General features: G+C 44.7%; 1 protein-coding gene across 2 annotated transcripts in view; it reads left to right on the top strand.

The window, feature by feature from the left end:
- The window catches only part of Blnk (B cell linker), a 65,295-nt gene that overhangs the window by 9,126 nt on the left and 32,671 nt on the right, over positions 1 to 23,498 (top strand). For both annotated transcript variants that reach the window (NM_001365054.1, NM_008528.5), the window contains exons 2-5: positions 12,445 to 12,510; positions 16,548 to 16,597; positions 20,813 to 20,853; positions 22,595 to 22,751. In NM_001365054.1, coding sequence (NP_001351983.1) covers positions 12,445 to 12,510; positions 16,548 to 16,597; positions 20,813 to 20,853; positions 22,595 to 22,751 — 314 coding nt within the window. The remainder of the gene's footprint in view (positions 1 to 12,444; positions 12,511 to 16,547; positions 16,598 to 20,812; positions 20,854 to 22,594; positions 22,752 to 23,498) is intronic.

Here is a 23,498-nt window from a genome sequence, read left to right as displayed (position 1 = left end):
GACACACACCTGTAAGGCCAACACTAGACAGGCTGAGGCAATGAGGCAGACAGAGTTCAAGGTCATCATGACCTACATAGTCAATTCCAGGCCAGCTTGGGTTTTATGAGGTCTTGTCTCAACAAAGCTAAACAAAACAACTGAAATACAGAAAAGAAAATGGAAAGTGGAATGCTAAGTTCTTAGAAAGCCACATTCTACATACATGTGATTTGTAAAGGTTTTAGTTTAAGCATATATTAATTGTATTAAGTAATGGGAGGATTTCTGGCTCAACAGCATATCCACATTCAAGGATCTCTCAGTTGCCATGCCAACCACAGATCATTGGGCCTGTATGCCTAGTGCTATATTTTAGGGTGAATGTTGTCATATCTTAAAATGATGACAGCACTGCGGGGGATGAGGTCTGTGGAACAGCCTTGCCTAAAAAGTGCTAGGCCCTGCATCTGATCCTCCATCACACAATCACACACAGTCTTGTACAATCACATACAGCCTCATACAGTCACACAAACACACACACACACACACACACACACACACACACACACACACACAAGCTATTCATTTAATACCCCAAAAGTAAGTTGAAGAAAACGATATGCTTTAAAACTGTTACTGACTGTTCTGTGCACCTGGATGGTGGCAGTGGTTGTATGACCTTGTGAGTTTTCTAAACATTGCCATAGAAATGGTGAAATCTGCATTGTGTGTGTTTTGCTACAATCAAAAGCTTGTTTGGGCCAGAGAGACAGCTCAGTTAGTGAGCTCGCCAAGCTGAGGTCCACTCCCTGGACCACATGGTATGTGTGTGCGTGTGCACATAGATAGGTAGATAGATAGATAAATAGATAGATAGATAGATAGATAGATAGATAGATAGATAGATAGATAGATAGATAGATAAATAGATAGATAGATAAATAGATAGATAGATAGATAGATTTTAAAAAATTGATAATGCAGTCTATTTAAGGGGTCATGGTCAAAGTTTTGGCCAATTCGACATAATTTCATTCTCTTTAAATGTATTCCTTTGTCTTGTGTTGTGTGTGAATATCTGAGTTTACTTAAGCATATGTAACAGTGTGTGAGTGTTTGTACATGTGTGCACATGTGTTTGGAGGCCAGAGACCTAAAGCCTCAGAGACCAATGTTTCATGTTCAACTGCTCTCTACTTTGTTTGTGAGTCTGGTTTCTCACTAAAGCTGGTGTTCAAAGACTAAGCTAGACTGGTTGGCTAGCAAGCTCTCTGGTCATCCTGTCTCTGCCTCTGTAGTGCTGGGGTTACAGGCACACCCACTGTGCCTACCTTTGTTACATAGATTCTCGGAGGTCACACTCAGGTCCCCTTGCTTGTGTAGCGATAACTTTATGGAGTGTGCCTTCTCCACAACCTTAAAGATATTCCTGATGGACATTTCTTCAGGCTTTTTGAAAATTGTAAAGTTTCTTTTCAACCTTCTGCTCCCCCCCCCCAAAAAAAAAAACACAAGATGTTCCTCAATGTCTCTCTTTTTAAGTCAAATCCCAGAAAGAAAAGTTTAACTGGGTCAGTGTTTTCAGAACATAGGAAACTTCTTCTTCAGACTTGCTCTTTACTCTAACCAATGTTTTGAGGTTTAGCTGCAGGAATGAACACCTTGCCAAGCAGGTGGCAACACTGCGCAATACCACGTAGTCACAGACAAGAGTCCTTTTTTCCAGTTGAGTCAACTAAATTTTGTTTATGTTAGTATTCATTAAACATACACAGTGGGTTTTGTTATGAGATTTACACACACACATACAGCATTTTGATAAGTACACTTAAACATTTTTTGCTAACATATAACAATTATATAAAATGATAGGATTCATTCTGGGGGGTTCACACATGTATCTAACGTACTTTGAACATAGGAGGGGTGAATTGAATGACTCTCACCCCTCCGTGACCCATTAAGTTAGCTTTAAAAAAGATACACTCAAATTCTTTAAGCACATTCATTTCCTAGAGAAGTATTTCCAGAATATTCTAGCAGCAGCTTTGAATGACTTCTTGACACCTGCTTTTACAAAAAAAATTCTAGCTGCTTTGATTTAGAAACTCTGTTTTGCTGTTGTTATTATTATTGTTGTTCTCTCTCTCTCTCTCTCTCTCTCTCTCTCTCTCTCTCTTTGTTTTTGCTGGTAATGGAGAGGCTGCCTAAGCTTGCTTAGATAGGACCTGGTAGAAACAGTGAACATATGAGAATTAATTAACAGGCTGGGCTCACCCAAGGGCCTCCCTCTCGATGGACACAGAAGCCCCCTGTAATTGTTTGGGTTTATAACTTGCTTTTTTTTCAGCCTCTTGGAGAATCTTTACTCCCTTCCATGAAGCATGGGTGTTAAAAGCCCCAGGGCAGCAGGGCCCTGCATTCTCAGAGAACAGAAAAAAAGCTGTAGCCCTGAAGGCACCAAGGGCTTCTAGCCACTGAAATGAGAACGAGAAAGAACCATGACAATCTTGGTGGTCATATCCAGCGGCAAATCTTCCAAGAACAGGGTGAAGACAGGATGATAGCACAGGTTTTTGGTCAGCCCACCTCTCTCAATGAGGAGAGTCCCCAGTCAATCTGCCCGACAGGGTAAATGGGATCAGGACTTTAAATAATATTGGTAGAATCCTCTCTGTTCCTGAGTGTACCAAGTGCAGCCCAATTTCTGTCTGTGTCTAACCTGGCTCAGCAGTGCGGACACGCCAGCCACCAGCAGCAAATAGTTGTAGATGTCGGTGGGAGAATAGAGACGGGGAAGGATGCCTGAAACATCTGTGAACTACTTTCCATGGTTAGTGGCTGTTAGCTGTGAGGTACGGTGTCAGGCAGACAGGGGCTTTATGCTCCAGACTCCACGGGGCCTTTCTGCCTAGGCCATTAAATAACGGTGCTTCTTCCAGCTTCTCTGCTCAATCACTACCAACATGTTCCAGGCCTGGAGATCCCCACAGCATCCCCTTCTACTCTCACACACTATCCTTTCTCCTTACCTCCCACTGCCATCTGCCTCTTCCTCTTTTCTTTCTGCCCATCCCTAAAGGCTGAGATGCACAAGAACTCACGCTCTCCACCAGCGCAATACTTGACCTTGGAAGCCAATAACAGGGCAGGGGTGGGGACACATGCGTCCTCAGTATGACTGCTGGGCAGGTAGGGGGACTGTGTGCCATCTTCAAAGATAGAATGGAGGTTGTCCATAGAGGCTCATGGTGAAGCTGGTCACTTCCGCAGAAAAGGGCCCAAGTTGAAATAAATCAGTGTACTGTCCAGAGTGAGCACAGGTTATGCACTTTGAGGTCACATTTCAGTTTGTGTATCACCTCTTACTAACAATAGGACTACATGAATCCTTCAGCTTCCCTGACTACATGTTCTCATCTCTATAAATGGGGCTCTCATAGCAGTATGAATATGCTACTGTAGATGTAAAAGATGGTTAATGTGCTTGTCATGATAGACAATGGGACAAAACTAGGAGCTACACAGCGAGGTTGTGAAACATGCAATACCTGGTGCACGATACAGAACAAATGCCAAGGGTTCCTTCTGTTTTGGTTCCTTCTCCAAGGTTCTGGGCTGGCCCGAGGGTGGCTCAGTCTTTCAGCCCTGTCTTGCCCGGTCTGTGCTTCAGTCAGAGTTCCGGTGGTTGTGGCCCAGAATGGAAGAGGTGCCTCATTCCCATATATCCCAGCAGGAGATCTGAGCCAGGTGGGAAAGATTAGAGAGAACATTTGCACAAAAGAAACAAAGCAATTTTCTACTAAGGTAGCCCTGGGACAGTCACCAAATCTCCCTAGAACTTAATTTTCTCCCTTGGGGCAAGAGGAGACTGACCCAGAACATGGCAAGGTCTCTGCCACTTCTAAATTTCTATGACTTCATAGACAAAGTAAGAAGCCTGGATTTCAAAGCTAGACAGTCTGGAACAGCACCGTGCTCCTTGGAGACCTCAGTATTTGCATCAATAAAATGGAATGGGAACCATAGGAAGCATACTATGGCTACCCTGCCATGGAAGGAACCACCAAAATGTGTCCGTAATTACACTACATTGTTCAGAAGGAAGCGAGTGTGGGTGCTGAGTTCACAAGCCTAAATATAACACTATTAATGCCACAAGAAGGTCAAGCTGGAGGAGGTGGGCATGGGGAAGTTGAGGCCAGAATATGGAGGAAGGAGGCTAGGCTTCAAGTGGGGGGAGAAGAAGCCCGTTGGGGGATGTCTGTGGCATGCAAATAACAGGGCAGTCTGCTTCAGAATGGTGGGTCGGGAGCCAGAGATGTCTCATTTGAGTCAGAAGTTATCCAAGAGGATTCTGTGTAGGACTGAGAGTCCTTGGCTTTTCTCTGAGTTTTCAGAGGCCGGAGGATTTGGGCAAGCCAGGAAATGGGGAGGGATCCTTTCCTGCATCACCGAGGGCAGCAGGATTTATAGTCAGCATAATTCTTCATTCCAAGCTTGGCTAGCTCCTTGAACTGTGGAATAAATAAGACAAACAGACAACAACAACAACAACAAAAATCATGACACCAAACTTCAAGGAGTCTGGAAAAAGAAGTAAATCAAGGTAAATAATATTTTGAGAAAAAAACAAAACTAACCCATTAAGAACTAAATATTGAAAATTGAAATATGAGGCCAGGAAGATGACACAACAGTTAAAGCACCTGTCATGCAAGCTTAAGGAGCGGGAGTTCAGATCCCCTGAGCCCATGAGAATACCCGGTCAGTGGGCACGGCAGCCCACCTGCAATCCCAGCCTCAGAAGGCGGCAGCAAAGGATCCTCAGAGCAAGGTAGTTAGCAAGAGCAGCCATATTGATGAGTTCTGGCTTTGAGGGACCCTCCTCAGTGAAGAAGGTGGAAGAGAGATAGAGGGTGACTCCTTGCACATTCACCAACACACATGTGCACACGAAACACTCGCATGAATCACACACACAGAGAGAGAGAGAGGTTTTAAACGACGGCAGGGCTTTGCTCTTGTTAGTCTTTCTGCCACAGACTCCCACATGGCACAGAACTTTAACACCATAGTTTGTTTGTTTTTTTCTTTCTTTCTGTGACAGAACTAAAACCCGTGGCCTTGTGTTTTACATGCTCTACCCCTGAGCTGCCTCCACAGGCTTTTTTTTTTCTAAGACAAGCTGGGCAGCAATGTCGCGTTTGAAAGTTGTCTGCCTGAATTCCCAGGAGAAAAATCTCACATCCTCCTGTGTTGTGTCTTCAGTGTGTTCACTATTCTGGGTGCAGGCTCAGCAGAGAGAGGTCCAACTGGCCACCAGTGTCCCCTGCACACAATGTCCCCGTTGTCCCTCCCTTAATCATGACACACCCCAGGAACGGTCCCTGAGCATTTCCTGCTACCTGGGACTCATCTCATCATGAGCCTGTGGGAAGATTTTGGCACGGGCCCCTGTCCGGTTAACCTCACTTTTGACTGCATCCTGCTTATAGCAGTCCCTCTCCTTCTCCTTGCTGCGCTGAGTTTCCCACCAGGCCCCAAAGGTCCCAGGTGATCCTACCTCTAAGCCTTTGCACTTCCTGTTGCTCTGAATGTCTGGCATTTCTGTTCATATGACTGGTGACAAAACACCAGCAAGCTCAAAGAGAACTCAGAAGCTTCAAGTCTGGCGATCCAAGGACAGCAGATTACAAGAGCCATTGTTTTCCTTTTCTATGGCTTCCTGGAAGTTTTTTCCCCCTAAATTAAATATGTATTACAATTTAATTAAAAACTAAAATGTGGGCCGGGAACATAGCAAATACCTACTAGTATAAGTGTGGCCCTGAGTTCAGTTTCGCCCATGCCCCCTCCCCAGAAAATGGAACTCCTATGAAAATGATAACTAACATCTTAAAAAGGAATCTGGAGTCAAAAATATTAAACCACGTGAACACTCAAAAGGGATTGGAGATGCTGTCTCAAAACAAAGGCCAGCTAAATTTGCTTCTTACCCAGCCTGGTTCCTGGGACTTACATGGTGGAAAGAAAACCAACACACCAATAATCCAATAGATCTAGGACTGTTCATTAAAACACTTTTCATTTAAAATATAAGTTTAAGCCAGGCGATGGTGGTGCACACCTTTAACCTCAGCACTTGGAAGGCAGAGGCATGTGAATCTCTTTGAGTTAGAGATCTACAGGGCGAGTTCTAGGATAGTCAGGGCTACACAGAGAAACCCTGTCTCAAAAAACACAAACACACAAACACACACACATACACACAATTTTAAACAAATATATATTATACATAAGTTTAAAACAAAAGCAGTTTTAAACATACATTTGTAGTAAAAAGTAGTAAAGAGGCTGGATATGTTCTTTATACATGTGCACAGAGACAAAGAGACAGAAAGGATCACAGAGAAAATATTACTCCAAGTTAACCTTAGAAACAAGTAGCTAGAGACAGCAGGCCTCCCATTTGTATCAGCACCGAGGTCCTAAGGGTTCCTGAGATGGAAGCTTCCACAGAGATCAGGGTGGGCTCCAGTAATGATCAGCCAAGATAAAAGTGCCACACTAGGGTCAGTGGCCACCAAGGAGCTACTGCAGAAGGGAGGAAGGGAATAATAGCCAGGTGAAGTTTGAGATTTAGAAGCAGGGACGTTGAAGGCCCTTGAAGCAGAGTGCCGGGCCTTGAGGCCTGGCTGGGCACAGCGTTTCCCAGGTAGGGAGGGGCACTTAGGCTCAGATGGACTCAGGTGGCAGGGCAAACCTTACAGCTCCTGAAATCCAAGAACTGAAGCTGAGGTTGAAATGGATGAAAGGAAAGGAATAGATCTGCTCTTAGCTGGATTTGCTCTCCTTTGAGACTCTTAATCCGAAGACCAGACCACAGGGGATTTTCTCTGATCTGGTTGCTTTGCATTCGGTCTTCTCTGGGAGAGGGAAGTAGAGCAAATACCAGCATGCCGTGTCCCCTACTCACGGTCCAGTGAGTGCAGTGTGAGCTGAAGGAAAAAGTAAGATACTTCACACACACACACACACACACACACACACACACACACACACACACACACACACTATGCTTTTGATAGGCTTTAAAAATATGCTTGTGGCAGATGCTACTGTTGTTTTTTTTTTTAATCCTCTTCTATATTTTATTAAAAAGATAATGGGGCATGAATCTTGTAAAATGTGAGCTTCCTGGGACTCCTGTTTGGTGACTGGCTACACCTCAGTACAGCTGCTTTCCCCAGAGCCCCTCACCTTGATGTCCCACAAACTATCCTTCCAGAATTTGTTCCACCCTCCAATGCCTAGGTCAGTTGGCTCTGTGTGGTCCCCCTTGATGTGCCTTCTCAGACCAGATCCCCAGAGCGGAGGGGTGGGGTGCACAAAGCTCTCCTACCCTGATAATGCTGTCTGAGGTTCTCAGCTTCAGCGACACATTGGAAACACTTGAGGGTCAATGACTCTGGGTTCGGTGGTCTGGGGTGAGTCCCGGGTATCAGGATGATTATAAATTCTGCATGACTCCAATCCCAAGCTTAATTAAGGCCCCTTCTTTAGCTTAATCTATCTTCCATGGACAAGTTGTAATGAGATCAATGGAAGACAAGATGGTATAGGATGTCAATGTGCTTTGTGGCTTACGGAGTTGGCATTGCTGCTCTGATACCCAGCATTACTTGATGAACTTAGGTAAAGGAAGACTGTAGGCCACCAGCAGCCAGAGCTCTCCCTCCTGCTCTTCTCCCATGTTAATGGTAGACAGGGGCGGTGCGCTGTTGACTGAAACAGGAAGCCGAACACTTTCTGTTTCCTGGGCAATGAAGTATCACCTCACTCCCGTTAGAATGACCACTAACAAATTGCCAATAACCATTGTGGGGTGGTTGAACCAAGGCAGGCAGCAAACGGGGGTCAATGCTTAGAGCCGCTGACAAGGGTTGGTCCTGATAATGACAGGACCTGCTGCTTATAGCAGCCAGTGATAAGAGAAATTACTCAGCAGACTTTTCTCTGAGGGAAGAAAGCTTAATTTACTGGCCAGGCACTCCCTGTAGCTAGTGACAAACTTTGAACTCTTAACTCCTTGGAGCTGGCAAGAAAGAGAAGGAAAAAGAGAAAAATTCATGCACACATATACATACACACACACACACATTGAGTAAATGAAGCAAAGGCATATCTAATAAACTCATACATACAAATGCATACATATATGCATGCATACGTACATACATGTAGACAGACAGACAAGCACATATGCATTCATACATAGAACGGATGGAGCAAAGCTCCAACAAGCAGGTTCCAAGCATCTCTCTCTTTCTCTCTCTCTCTCTCTCTCTCTCTCTCTCTCTCTCTCTCTCTCTCTCTCTCACACACACACACACACACACACACACACACACACACAATTGGTGAATAGAATAAGCTCCACCACACACCCAGACAAGCTTTACAGACAGACAGACACACTGATTTGATGGATGGAATAATGTTTCAACAATTTTATTCTTTCTCCTATAGCCTATATACCCAATCAAAGTCTCTCAAGCAGTATAAAATTACAATGTGATTATGTCCTAGTTTTCTTCTAGTGAGTGACCATGAAAAAAACAATGTGTTCCTCAATACCTTTACAAGAAATAACATTATGTAGTACAGGTAAAGAAAACAAATTATTCCCCCAAACTCATACATTCGTAACTAAGCAACTTGTTATAGATGAACAATGTGAGCAAGCGAGGGAGTTTTCTCAGCTAGTTTCTCTTACTAGCAGGCAGCAACTTGTGGTTACAAAGAGAGGATTAATTATTTTATTATCTATCTTTAAAAGTAAACTTAAAAGAATAACAAGTCTAAACTTGTATATAAAAGTCAGTCATATCTACTTTAAACCCGCAGAATGCATATCTACTCATCAGCAATTCTTCTTAAATCCTCTCAGGAAGCTGAGGGCAAAAATGGGATAAGAAATCAGTCCTCGGGCTGGTGAGATGGCTCAGTGGGTAAGAGCACCCGACTGTTCTTCCGAAGGTCCAGAGTTCAAATCCCAGCAACCACATGGTGGCTCACAACCATCCGTAACGAGATCTGACGCCCTCTTCTGGAGTGTGTGAAGACAGCTACAGTGTACTTACATATAATAATAAATAAATCTTAAAAAAAAAAAAGAAAAAGAAAAAGAAATCAGTCCTCACCAGTCAGCCTCAGTGAGAGTCCTGTCAGCCAGGGCTGCCATTGTTCTTGTTCCCTGACCACAAAGGGTCCCTAGCTTAACTATTAAGAGTGTGACTTTCTTTTCTGATCTTCAGATTGTTCCCTAAGATTTTCTATATCTGAGCCCGTATCAAAAACATCTTACCCTAGCTTTACTAACAATTTTACTTTTCTGAATGTTGTCTAAGGGTGGCTAGAAATCTGAGTTCTTTCCTAGGGTGGTGATTGAATCGTAAGTCTGCCCCGGCAGCAGTGCCTGAGAAAGATCAAGCCCGAATATTGTGAGTGAAGATACTGCCCAGTGAGGGGCTGGAAGCTCCCTCTGAGTTTTGACACAATTCTTAGATCAAGAGGGATGTGAGGACAGTAAGCAGGGCAGAACTTCATAACAGCATGAAGTCCTCAGGATGTGTGGTCCCCAGGGTCATGCCACAATAGAGGGGAACCCATCATGGCTATGCTAACCAGTGGGCCGAATCCCATGAGTTCCAAAGCCATCTGCCGTTCCTCCTGCATGGCCCTCGCCATCAAATGAAGTAGGATTACAAGAATGTGGAGCAAAGGGAACCCAGAATGGTAGGAATAGACTTTGGTAGTATTGTGGAAAACAATATGGAAACTCCCCCCAAAATCAGAGAACTAAAACTACCCTATGATCCAGCAATCCCACTGTTGGACATATGCTGAAGAAAATGAAGTCATTTATGGAAGAAACTGCTGCTTACTGCAACACTATCTATAGGCGTCAAGAAATAGCAATCTGAGCGCCCACAATGAGCAGAAAAATAAAATTTGACAATACTAATTATAGAATATTATTCACTCATCAAAAACATAATGGGGATGGGTAAGGAAGTGGGGGAAAAGGGATGGGGAAAGGTTTATCAATAAGTAGTAAAATTATAGGGATTTTTTTCCTTTGTATTGGTGAAAATAGATTTTGTCTATATAATATATTCTGATTGTAGTCTCTCTCCCACAGCTCCTCCCAGATCCTCTCCATCTCCCCACCAACCCAAATCCATACCCTTTCTTTCTCTCTGTCACTGTAAGAAAGATCTAAAATGATCTTTAAAAAGAAAGGAAGAAAAGAAATAAAATAAAAAAGGCCAGAGTAGGAAGGGAAGAAAAAAGAAAAAGAACATAAAACATACATAGACAGGGAGACACACACAATTGCACATACATAAATCCCATAAAACACAAAGTCAGAAACCATAATACATCAGCAAAAGACCTATAAGGTACAAAAGTGCTCAGACAAAGCATGATGAGACAAAAATCTCCCAAAATATCATTGAGTTCGCTTTGTGTTGGCCATCTACTGTTGGGCATGAGGTCCGTCCTTAAGTGTGGATAATTAGTTTGATAGTACAAATAAGTTCTGATATTCTAGGGAAAGGGAAATTTTGTTTCTCCCATAGTGAAATGATAACTGTTTAAGGAGAACTGTAGCATTTGGCCTAATGTGAACCCTATACGATGTATACATACATGTATTAAAATGCAACATGGACCCCATACATATGTTCAACCTTTATGCGTCAGTTGAAATGAAAATGCATTATATTTATTTTTAATAGACTCAAATATTGAACATATTTCTGGGGCAGCACCTGTATACACACATCTATTAGGTAGAAGATGCAAGGCCAAGATGGCTGCAATTGTATAAATTAGATGATTCTCTGTGCATCAGCCTTGGAAGCTTGGGCAGTTGTTTAAAGGAATGTTATTAGTGAAGACTGGAATTAAGACAAGCATTTTTTAGTACTGTTTCCATAATACCTTCCATGGGTACTACAGTACAGTCACGTGTACTACATGGGTCTACTATTACAGGACCTTGTCGCTGTTTCTTTCTCACTGTAGCCTTTCCGACCTTCAAGCCTACAGATGCCATTGCTCTTTTATCTTCTCTGTAGCTTTCCCTTCTCCACAGTGTCGGGTACACTGTTGGAGTCAGATAGTACATAAACTTTTTAAATGAGCTTTTCTTTTTCTCTTGGCATATATTTTAATGTAACATAGTCATTGGTCACACTCCATCATGAAGAAAGTCAGGATCGGAACTCAAGGTCATGGAGGCATGTTACATACGTACTGGCTTGCTCCTCATGGCAAGCTTAGCCTGCTCTCTTATAGCAGCCAGGATCACCCTCATCAATTATCAATCAAGAAAACACCCCCAGGCTTGCCCACGGGGCCAATGTGGTGGTGACATTTTCTCAGTTGAGGTTCCCTCTTCCCAGATGACTCTATCTTGTTTCATGAAGCCCTTCAGCACACTAGGCAAGGGTTCTACTATTGAGTTACATTCACAGACACAGAAATTGTCTGTTCAATGATGGGTATGGAACCAGCATGTACCTCGCTACCAAACAGCATCTCCAGCTTCAGCCAGTGAAGTTACAGTGCCCAATGCCATCATCTCCTTAGTGATTTCTACAATGCCCATTAGAAATGACAAATATGCCCTGGTTGTAGTGAGAGTTTTGGTTTCTTAAAAAACCCTAGTTATGTTATGTGACCTTGTTTTCGTTTTAATCCCAGAGTGAGATACGAGGCTGCTTCAGGTTATCACAGCAGCAGACTATTTGCCTCGTATGGGCTCTGGCAGGGAATGACTGTGCCAGCTGCAGATAGCTTAATTCGGAGGAGTCTGGAGAGGGTAGAAATGCCAGAGTTCTTAGAGGGACAGGGGGGTGTTCTGAAGGAGGAGGAGGAGGTAGAGGAAGAGGAGGAGGAAGAGGAAGGGTAGGAAGAAGAGGAACAGGAAGAAGGGGAGGAGGAAGAGGAAGAAGAGGAGGAAGGAGGGAAGAAGGAAGAAGAAAAAAAGGAAGAAAGCTGCTTGCTTCCCCCTTGCTGCTCCTGGTTGGTGGTGGTGTGGTTTGTGAGTGATCAGAAGCAAAGAGCAAAGTGACAAGAAGAAGTTAGAGCTATCCTGACTGTGAAACCAGCCCTCCAAAACTCAATGTCCCTAGTCAGCAGAAAGAAGTTTAAAGATACCTACACCCCCTCCTCCCTCTAACCTTTCTCTCCTACCTAGTCTTGGAGGAGAGGGTTAGAAGAGAGGAAGAGATAAAAGAAACTAAAAAAATAGCTTTAAAAAAATATGCCAACATTAGTTTGTGATCCAAATAGGACCAGTGCCTTTTCTTGATGAAGGTAGAAATTGTATTGCAAAAATTAACCTGGATGTTAATATTATGCTTGTGATTTTTTTTTTTACAGACAGCTTCAAAAGATGGTCCATGATATTAAGAACAATGAAGGTGGAATAATGGACAAGATAAAAAAGTAAGTTAGTCACTATGATCTCTATGCACTGAGTCATTGAGTGCTGAGTGGAGAGCAAAGCTCTGCCGGCCAGTGGAGACCGTGATGCCCCTCCCCTTCTTACTAGGGAGTGAAGTAGAACTCAGGGACCTACCATCCCCATCTCCCTGAGGAGGGATGCTCGGCCCACTCAAGGCACCGAGCAGGAGAACCATTTGGATGACTGCTGAGCTAGGGCCTGGGTATAAAACTGGAGAAGCCAGGAAGAGCACAGGTAACTCAGCCTGGCTCCTTCTGTTCTGTATTACCTAGGTGCCGCTGAGGCAAGCGCGGCTTGCTTTTGGGTGATGCCTTGTCACTGGGCTACAGTTTGGTTTCTGCTTTTGCCTGAAAATCAGGTTTCATCAAGCTCTTGAAGGAGCAAAGCCACAATCCTGGGTTTTCATCCGCATCAAAAAGCCCTTAATTTAAAACACACACACACACCACAGAAATTGTATATATTTCTTGCATTCACTATTCAAAGTCTAAGTCAAGATGAAATAGCATTTTGTTTTGTTTGTCTTTTGAGATAGGATCTCACTATGTAGCCCTGGATGGCTCTTCAACTTGTAGACCAGGCTGGCCTCAAATTCAAAGAGAGATAGCTACCTCTGCCTCCTGGGTGAGTGCCAAGATTAAAGGTATTTGATATCACACTCTGCCTAATGTTCAATTTTTAAATTCACTTATTTTTTATCAATGTAGTACAAATTCAACATGAAAACAATCCGATGAATTTGGAATGTATCAGGACTGCTCACTTTTGCATAGTCCCTCTCTAAGCCCCTCCCCCAAACAGGCTTCATCCAATGTGCTATCCCGGTGATTCATGCACACTTATCTGTCTACACTTACACAGGCATGCATATGCCAACACTGCACGAACTTACACACAAGCATTTCTGTTTCAAGCAGCATCGTGTTGCATATATAGTTCTCCCAGCTTGTGGTGTTGCTGTTACCATGGACAGCTTTATTAGTATGAAAAAAATAAATCATATTTTTTGTAAGTGCTGCTTAGTAGTCTACTATAACTATGTTATGATTAAACAAACCAACTGTAGATTGGTAGGTGTGTTTGAACTGAGGGTGTGTGTTTGAACTGATAACTTCTCTGGAATGATAGTTTCCTATCAACCGAAATTCTCTAGCCATACCTTTCCATTTAGTTGCCAAAGATAATACTCAAGTGAGGGTCTTCTCAGACTTCAAGTGCTCCATTAATCTAAACTCTTGAAATAGAATGTCTAAGTGAAAATTAAAGTTTTATCACTATTGCTAAATTTCCCTCCCCCCCCCCCAATTTTATGCCATTGGCAGCATAGCCCCGGTCATTTCTCCGTGTCTGTAGAACAGTGTATTCATTCTCTTTGATTGGTTTTAGAACCTAACCTGTACAGGAGCCTTAGCATACATGGGAACTGGAAGGAGGAGGCTGTGGTCCTCTGTGAGGGGAAGGGGTCGTCTTGTAAAGGAGGACAGGCTCTGTCCCGAGGCTGGCAGATGTGTGAGGTCATTTCTATTTATCCTTTCCACTATGGCATCTCATTCCCCACACTAGCCACTATCAGAGTCACTAGCAATTGTGGATTGCCCCAGCTGCCAGATTTGCAACTCCAACGTTCTCAGTGGTGTGAGGTTTCTCTCTCGTGTTCGGTCATATAACAGAAGTCATGGACAGCCAATGATCCCGACAGTCTCCATTTCAAACATTCTGCCTGCTGTCCCTAGAGCACTTTTCCGTGTGTGTGTGTGTGTGTGTTACATGCACACATGCACTCCTCTATTGCTCTCCAGTTTTCTACCTTGAAACTGGGCATGCTACTGAACTAGAAACTCACTGCTTCTGCTAGGCTTGGCTGAACAGAGAGCTCTCAAGATGTGCCTCTCTCTCTGTTACCAAATTCTGTGGTTACAGAGATGCACAGCCATGCCTGGCTTCTTATGTAGGTAACAGGGATATGAATTCATGTTGTCATGGTTGCAGGGCAAATGTTCTTACCCCGACTCCCCAAGCATCTTCCTAGCCTCTAGAGTTCTTTTCTTGACAAGCCACATTTCAGGGTGATGGAAAATCTGGCCACCATGGCCAGTACCGTGGAGGTCAAGGACTCCTTGCCTCAAAGGAACTGCAGTTGGGCTCCTTTGTGACACCGGACAACATTTTCCCTTGAGAGGGGGAAGCACGGTTGAACACACTGTTTCCTCTGTCACAAAGACTGAGATACAAAGTGTGGGTTTAGTGTATGCTGCCAGCTACTCATTACTTTCAAAATATACTTTTTATTCCTAGCTTGCGGGCTGTGGTATTCTTTTTTCCTTCATTCTCTCTCTCTCTCTCTCTCTCTCTCTCTCTCTCTCTCTCTCTCTCTCTCTCTCTCTCTGTTGCATGTATATGTTTGTCTGGGTGTGTGCACATATGCATATAGGTGCATGTGTGGACATGTGCATGCATGTGTGTGTATGTGTGTATGTGTGCACATGTATGTATATAGAGGCTAGAATCCCATGTTCCTCCCCCACTCTCCACCTTAGTTTTCTGAGACAGGCTCTCCCACTGAACTGGGACTTACCAATCCAGCTAGACTGGCTGGCCAGCAAACTCCCTGAATCCTCCCGTGTCCAGCCACCAGCACTGGGTTTACAGGCAGGCACACCACTCCCATATTTTATGTGGGTGGATGCTGGGCATCCAAACTCAGTCCTCATGCTTGTGTAGCACTTGCTAACCAGTCTCTCCATTCTTAAGCTCGTCTTCCGTTCCCAGATGAGTTGAGCTGTTAAAAGTCTCCTCTTCTGGCTTGGGGATGGGAGTGGGTGCTAACTGGCTTGAGCCTTTTGAAATTTTGCTGTTCCTGGACATCACGCCCGCCTCCTTTTGTTCCTGTTTCTCTTCTCTTTGATTCCTTTGATGACCTCTTTGCAGACTTCATCACAAGTTTATTTCGATGAGAGTTGTTAGCTTGCGATGAGAATGGGAGCAGAAATAGACACGAAAGCCTGCGGTGAGCTAGGGAGAGCTCCCAGACAAACCCAATACTGTTATTTTCACAATCTGCAATTTTGGTTTGTAAGGAATTTTGTACATTTCTAAAATACACAAATTTTCTTTTAAAAAGGAAGCGAAATAGATACATAATTACTACATATATGCTGTTTCTATAAAAGGAAATAATATTTTAGTAATTAAAGGCTATTAGATATAAATTTCATATGTGTATGCTTTAAATTTCATTAAGGACATCACTCTTAAGTAACATGGGTAATTAGTACTAATTGATAATTTACTATAAATCTTCCATCTTGAGAAGATACTTGCCTATTTGTCGTGGGTTTTGTTTTTCATATGCAAGGCAAGTGATTTGCTACTAGGCTATAACCTAGGCCCCACTTGTCATGTTTTGAAATAGTGAAAATGATTTTCATTCAACCTAAGAGTGAAGTACTTATTATTGATGGGTTTTTTTTTTCCTTTAAAAAAAAAAATATTTGTAGCCGGGCGGTGGTGGCGCACGCCTTTAATCCCAGCACTCGGGAGGCAGAGGCAGAGGCAGGTGGATTTCTGAGTTCGAGGCCAGCCTGGTCTACAAGAGTTCCAGGACAGCCAGGGCTATACAGAGAGAACCTGTCTCAAAAAACAAAAAACAAAACAAAACAAAAATAACAAAAACAAACAAAAAAAATTGCGAGCTCTTAAAACCCAGTTCATCTTGTCTTATTGTCCTGTCAGCCAAGGAGAACCGATCTCCCCCCGAGTCACTGAATGCAGTGTCAACTAGTCCTTGGGCCTCACAGAGCCCTTCCATGTCTTTGCCTGACCTGGCCCAAGTCATAACTCCCTGTGCACTGTGGAGAATACTGGCTTCAATAGATTACAATACCCTAAACTTAATGCAATGGGTGGAAAAAATATTCTCATAGTTATCTCTCTCGTCTCTATGTTGGCTTGTACCGTGAGCCTTGGCAACAGTTGCCCTGCCTACTGCTGACCCTTGTCCTACTGTTCCTACCCACAGGCTAAAAGTCAAAGGCCCTCCAAGTGTTCCTCGAAGGGACTACGCATTAGGTAAGAATATTTCCAAAATATATTAGCTGGCTTTTGTCTAGTGTTCATATGTATTTCTTCCTTTTAAAAAAAATTTTATTTATTTATTATTTGTAAGTACACTGTAGCTGCCTTCAGACACACCAGAAGAGGGCATCCGATCTCATTACAGATGGTTGGGAGCTACCATGTGGTTGCTGGGATTTGAATTCAGGACCTCTGGAAGAGCAGTCAGTGCTCTTAACCACTGAGCCATCTCTCCAGCCCTCATATGTATTTGTAAGGGAGGGAAATATGCTGTACTCATTTGAAAGCTAAAGACGCTCAGTCTGATTTTTAAGAACAACTCTATCAAGGGGGGCTTTAACGACAGTGAAATGAACTCTACCCATTCAACCACCCACACGTTCACCTATCTACCCACCCACCCATCCATTCACGTATCCATTTATTTATCTATCCACACATACACTATGTGTTTATTTAGCTGTTTACTGAACACATCCCATGTGCCAGGCAATATATAAGGTATTAAGTAGAAGCCATACTTATAAGTGACTTATAGTTTCCACTGCCACAGAACTGATAGCCCTAAAGGGAAGTCAGATGATGATAGAAATAGCTACAGTTTCTTATAGTATGGAAAGTACAGTCCTGTGCTGTACATGGCAGTAGGGACTAATCTAACCTGCACAAAAACTAGTTAAGGAGTCAGATAGCTCCGTCAGTAAAGTGTTTTGATATGCAAGCATGAAGACCCAAATCTGACCCTCAGAAACCACATAAAAAGCTGGGCATGGTGGCATTTACATGTAGTCCCAGTACTGGGGATGTGGAGATAGACAGTGCCTGGGGCTTGTTGGGTAACCATTCCTAGTGAGAGACCCTGTCAAAAGCAGCAGAGGGGTCCCGAGAAAAGGCACTCAAGACTGACCTCTGAACGCCTCCTACACCTTCACATCCGCAGTTCCATTTCAACCAGAATCAACTTTGCCTGCAAAAAGACTAATCTTGAGATTAGTAGATTGGTAGCAATAGTGATCAAAGTCACTTCCTGACAACTTCGTCTAGAGTAGACAGAAGCCCACACTGTCAAGCATTTAGCAAGTTTATACAGTTAGCCATGGGATTCCTGTGGAGCACAAAACCCAAGAAATTGGGGATTATGTCCAGGAACTCAAAAATCTACCTCATCCATAAGTCAAGGAAACCTGTTTCTCAACCATGGCTAAGTGAGAACAAACCATTCTTCTCTCCAAAGATGGGGAAAGAAAACAACTCTGGCCTTCTTAGTGTCCAAACAGGAATGATGGATTTTTGTGTGTACGAGGCGATTCAGGCCAGCATCTAATCTGGACTTATTCCTACCCCCCACTATCAGTATCCTCACAAATAAGGTTACCTCCCATGATGGTTTCCAGAGCTTACTTGATCCCCGAGAAATGAGCATCCCTTGCTGGATGTAGGTGTCATTCCTCTCCACTGTCTCCTCATGGACATCCAGTACAAGCTCCGAAGTCTCCAAAGGCAGCCTATGTAGCGTCACAGCTGACAGCTCAGAAGTGATGTCACTCGAACAGTTAGGTGCTATGTAGAATAAACATCTGCAGGTGCTGTGTAGAATAAACATCTGCAAGGGCTGCAGCCTTGACCCACTCAACAAATACATCACGAGCTTGCTACACAAGTGTGAAGATCTGAGTTTGGATCCCAGAAACCACAGAAGGCTTAATATTGTAGCAGTCTGTAACAACAAAACTCATAGGACAGAGTGGGAGCAGGGACAGAATTCCCAGATGTTCCTAGGCTAAGTAGCTCAGCACACACACATGCACACACTCACACACGCCCATGTGCATGCACATGTATACACATTTTTAAAAAAAAGTGATTTCCCAAGCATGATGGCTGCTCTGGAAAACAGGAAGAAGATATCAGGGTACAGTGACAAAGAATCAGATGGGAGACAACTTTCTGGGATGGTCTCTCTGAGGAGGTGGCATCTAATTCAAGTGCTGGGGGACAAATTGCAAGCATATCTGTCCCCTGTAGATGAACCAGCAGCACTGGAGATGACAAGCTCAAATGCTGGACCTCAGAGACTCAACCAGCGAAAAGAGGCACATCTCTCATCACGGTTGCTTGGTCATCCCTTCCCCCGGGCCGGTCAGCCCCTCACCATTTCTTGTTTGTCATTGGACAGAGCTTCTAAGTGGCTCTCTACATCTGACTGTATTCCTAGTTCTTATCCTTCATCAGAGAATTGAGCCATAATACAGTTTTCTTCATCTCGGCCCCACTGAACTCTTTTGGCTTAGCAGAGTGCAGTCACAGGTCACAGGGCTAGTGACAAGGTCCTCTCATGTCTAGCCACTAACTGGCTATGTAACTGTGGACATCACTCCAATTCATCCTTATCATTTGAGGAATGGAGATCTGCTGGGTTTTGGTCCTGATGCTACCGCAAGCCTCTCTGACATTTAGCTTTAGGAACATGTGTCTTCCCATCTGCAGCACATCACAAAGTGTTCTCTTTGACCTCAATCACCTGATCTTTTCCTGAAATGTTCCATTTAGTCTTTTCTTATATGGTACTGGGGCTCAAAGCCAGGACCTCATCTACGCTAGGCAAGTGCTTTATATCTGAGCTACAGACCCAGCCCTTCCACATAGCCTTGTTATCAGTATATCTGGGTCTCTTGGAACACAGGAGTATGGCTTGATCCATAGTCTGATCCCTAATATAATGGCAGCAGTCCGCTGGGAGCTTGTTAGGCATATATAGCCTCTACCCTGCACCCAACTACTGAGTCAGAATTAGCAAGAACTCCCACATATTAAAGTGAAGCAACCCTGCTTTAAACCAAATCCATCCAAGTTCCCAGTCTTATATATCAGTCCCGTGCACTTTGCCAACAGAGCCTGCTCGCACTCTTTGCTCCTCCCCTTAATCCTTGGAAACTATCCTTTTGGCAAAATCAACTTCACCCACTTGCAGCTGTGCCTGTTCCTCCTTGTCCTGTCCTCCCCGGCCCCTAGGCATCCATGACCCAGGGGCATTTTAAGCTGTTGCCTCTATGTTTTGGGGGAATTCCCATTCAACTGCAAGCTCTGACTCAGAAATCATCCCCAAAGCTTCTCAATCCAGGGACTCTCCAGGGACTTCAAAAGAAAATTACCTAAATAGACAGACAGACAGACAGACAGACAGACAGGCAGACCTATAAGCCAAATCCAAAACCTCTCCAAGTTGCTTTTGGTTATTGTATGCAAGGAGACACAGTAAAGAAACTGCCAACATGACTGTTCCAGGGTATGATTAGGGGAAAAGTCTTATTGTGCATAAGAGGAAGAAAATATACAGGGGCATCTGGAAGAGTCCAGAGTGGGGGAGGGAGCAGACTGCACATGGCCTGGGCTATCTGCAAGAGAAGGGGAAGAGCTAGAGAAGAGAGAATAGTACACAGACGGGTGGGGGTAGAGAGAGAATAGTGCACAAGGAGGGGTAGTAATAAAGAGAGCAGTGATCTGAGGTGAGAAGGAGGCCACGATATATGATACACACACACACACACACACACACACACACACACACACACACACACATATGAAACAAGTAATTGGGAACAAGGATTGTGGAAATCTGGGGGTTAGTCTGGGCCTGCAGCCACAGGTGCATGTCAGTAGAGAGCCATTGTCCCTTCTGCCAGAGGTAAGGAAAAAAGTTTCCATTTTAGCAAATGTGAACCAGTTTTACAAGTTCCTAAGAATTCCTGGCTCTTATCTAACCACCAGAAATCCCCCCTAGAGTCCAGATTGAGCTGGGCCTAGACTCAGTTTTGGACTGAGCCAGTGGGCCTACCCTTTGGGAGGGGGGTGGGGTGCCTTTTGGACCTGACAGTTATGGACTTTATCAAAGCAAAAAAAAAAAAAAAAAAATGGGCAAATGTCCAGAAATGTCCCTTGACAAAGGCAGGCCTAGGTAAAGGGCCCCACTGTTCTGCTCCTGCGGGACTTATCTTTTGTGCTTTAGGTTAAGCTTTCTGAGAAAGAGATGAAAAAAAATGACAATATGGCTGTAATTACTGTTCAAGGCCCACAGAAAAGCAGCCAGTTTTGGCGCCCGTGGGCAGTCAGCTCAGGGGGCTAAGGACAGACAGTACATGTGCCTGTGGGTCAGCCAGAGCTGGCCAGCTGGATTCATGCTTTTTGCTCTGTGTCCCTCTCCTGTTACAGACAGCCCTGCAGATGAAGAGGAGCAGTGGTCAGATGACTTCGTGAGTGTTTGCTCCTGGGATCAGGAGGGTACCAGCCTTTCGAGGAGACCTCTTCAATGGCTTCTTTCTGAACCACACTCTGAAGGCTAGCTGAGCAACACGGGGATGGGGGGTGGGTCTCAGAAGGGCTGAAGAGCCTCCTCTTGGTAGGTGGCAGTGACCTCGCTGAGAGCTCACTTGACCCAGTGCTCATCAAAAGTCAGGCTGAACGCTTTTACATATAACCTTTCTCTATTCTACCATGGCCCTGGGAGGTAGATAGATTACCCCATTCTTTGAGCTCACAGACTCACAAAACCAGAAGTAACACATGCATTTAAATACTCTGTACTAATAGGCATACTTCTGACCTAAGCTGCCCAGTGCTCTCTTACTCTCTGACACCAGGCAGGAGAGCCGCCAAAACAAAGAGTTAACGCCAGAGCTGGTACTCACATCTAATCTCAGTACTTGGGAGGCTGAGGCAGGAAGACTTGAGAGTTTAAGGCCAGTCTGGGTTACTTGGAGTGTTTGAGGCCAGGCTACTAAGCAAGCAAAACTCTATTTTCTAACAGAGTTCTGGCTAGAACCAGAAAGGAGCATTTCATTAACTTAGAGTTTCCAAACTCAAACCTGGGTCTCAGAACCAGGCTGTCAGCTACCAGGGTACCTGTTAGGACCAAAAGAACATCAGCTGTGCTTCCTAGGTCACGGAGTGAGAAAGAGGGACCTAGCCATAGTGACCCTGGCAGGTCACTATGATGGGAGCTGAGTCTAAAGTTTTCTTCAACATTGTTGTATCCATCCACAATGTACCTTCCACAATGTGCTCTGATCTGAGTTTCGATCTGTGAGGAACCCTAAACACACCCCCACCTCATTTATAAGGAAGCGGAGGTCAGGAGGACAGACTGACATTTCCACTGTCCCTCACGGGGACGACGCAGAATGAAGACTTCCAGGCCAGTGTCTAGAATCGAATCTGTGTTCACCACCTGGATGTGGTCTTTAGGACAGCAGTTCCTCCTCCTTCAACCGCAGAAAAAGAAAAGAAAAATAAGGGGAAGGGTGATCTCATTGCGGGTCACTGGGGCATGAAGTTCCCCCTAGAACCCAGTGTAGCGGAAACCAGAGTGTCGGGGGTGCGCCCCCTGCTGGCTTCAGCGCAAGATCACATCTGCGGCTGGGAGGGAGAAGACAGCTTGCTGGCTGAATTAAGAATTTGAAAGACAGCAAAGGATAGGTATATGGGAGGGTTTGAAGAGAGAAGGGGGAGGGGAAACGGTCTAATTATATTATAATCTCAAGAAATAAAAGAAGTAATCTTTACAGAGAAGGTATAGGTCGAGGAGTACAAAGTAAAAATTAACCCGGAGAATAGGGATCGACCTACCCTGAAGTTAAACAGCCAAGATTAACAAGGATTGGTTAAATTCCCCTAGCGGTTATTTTTACTTTGGTGGGTCTCCGCTGCAGATAGTATGAAACACAGGCTTGTTCCTAAAGCCTTTATGCCCGACAGAGGAACCCCGTTATAACATCCCAACAGAAAGGAGACAAGTGTCTGTCTCTGCACTGGAAAGTCCTGTGTGATCATGGCAGGAGCTGGGTGAAGCAGGCAGAAACAGACAGTCTCCATCAGTCTCCATCAACCTCCACTTCCTGTCCTCTGCCTCCGCTGGAACCCCTCCTGCCTCCTAAGGTGGGATCCGCTCACTAGACAGCACCTGCAGGGTACCAAGCACGATGCTTACATTTGCAGGACAGTGACTATGAAAATCCAGATGAACATTCGGACTCCGAGATGTATGTGATGCCTGCCGAGGAGACGGGCGACGATTCCTATGAACCGCCTCCCGCTGAGCAGCAGACACGGGTGGTCCATCCAGCCCTGCCCTTCACGAGGGGCGAGTATGTAGGTGAGGTCGCTGTGGACGCTGGGACCACAGGATGGGGGAGATGGGCAAACAGCTGCTGCCTGAGGGTCCCCTGTCTGTCTCCACTCTCCCTTCGGAGCAGCAGTACAGGAGCAGGCAGGTGCACAGTGGGGTGGGGGGGGGGGGACGGGGGGGCGGGGGAGGGAGCATTGAACAGATTATCTGAACTGATAAAAAAATGTACCCTAAGAATTGCTCTCCCCACCCCTGCCCTCATAGCCCCACAAGAAGTCAACCCAGACATTAGTCCTGTTTCTCCTAGGATTTCCTTCATCCAGGACTCTGGAGCTTCTGAGAAGCCCACATAGAATAATGGTGTCCTTCAAGGACCCAAGTGTCCACCACAAAAGCCCCCTCTTTGTTCTGGTCCAGACAGCTTTGCACACAGGCCACCTAAACTGTGGATGTCCACTAGGTAGTGTGTGTGTGTGTGTGGGGGGGGGTGGTCGGTGAGCCCTGGGCCTGCAATCAACCTCTTAGGTCAGCCGACACTGCACAATCTGGCTTTGAGGCATGCCTCTGGTGGTCCATCAAGAAGTCTAGCATGGTAGCACAGGTCTATAATCCTAGCTGGTGGGTGAGGATGAGGCGGTAGGATCCCAAGTCTGAAGGCTGGGCAATTTAACAAGACCACACCTCAAAATAAAAAGTTAAAACCCAGAACATAAACAAAGAGACAAAATCCAGGCTGTTGAGTGTTGCTCAGTGGTAGAGTTCTTACCTAGCTTG

This window comes from Mus musculus, chromosome 19 (genome assembly GCF_000001635.26).
Source record: "Mus musculus strain C57BL/6J chromosome 19, GRCm38.p6 C57BL/6J".
Lineage (NCBI taxonomy): Eukaryota > Metazoa > Chordata > Mammalia > Rodentia > Muridae > Mus > Mus musculus.
The sequence above is the reverse complement of the archived record's forward strand: the minus strand, read 5'-3'. Positions and strand labels throughout refer to the sequence as shown.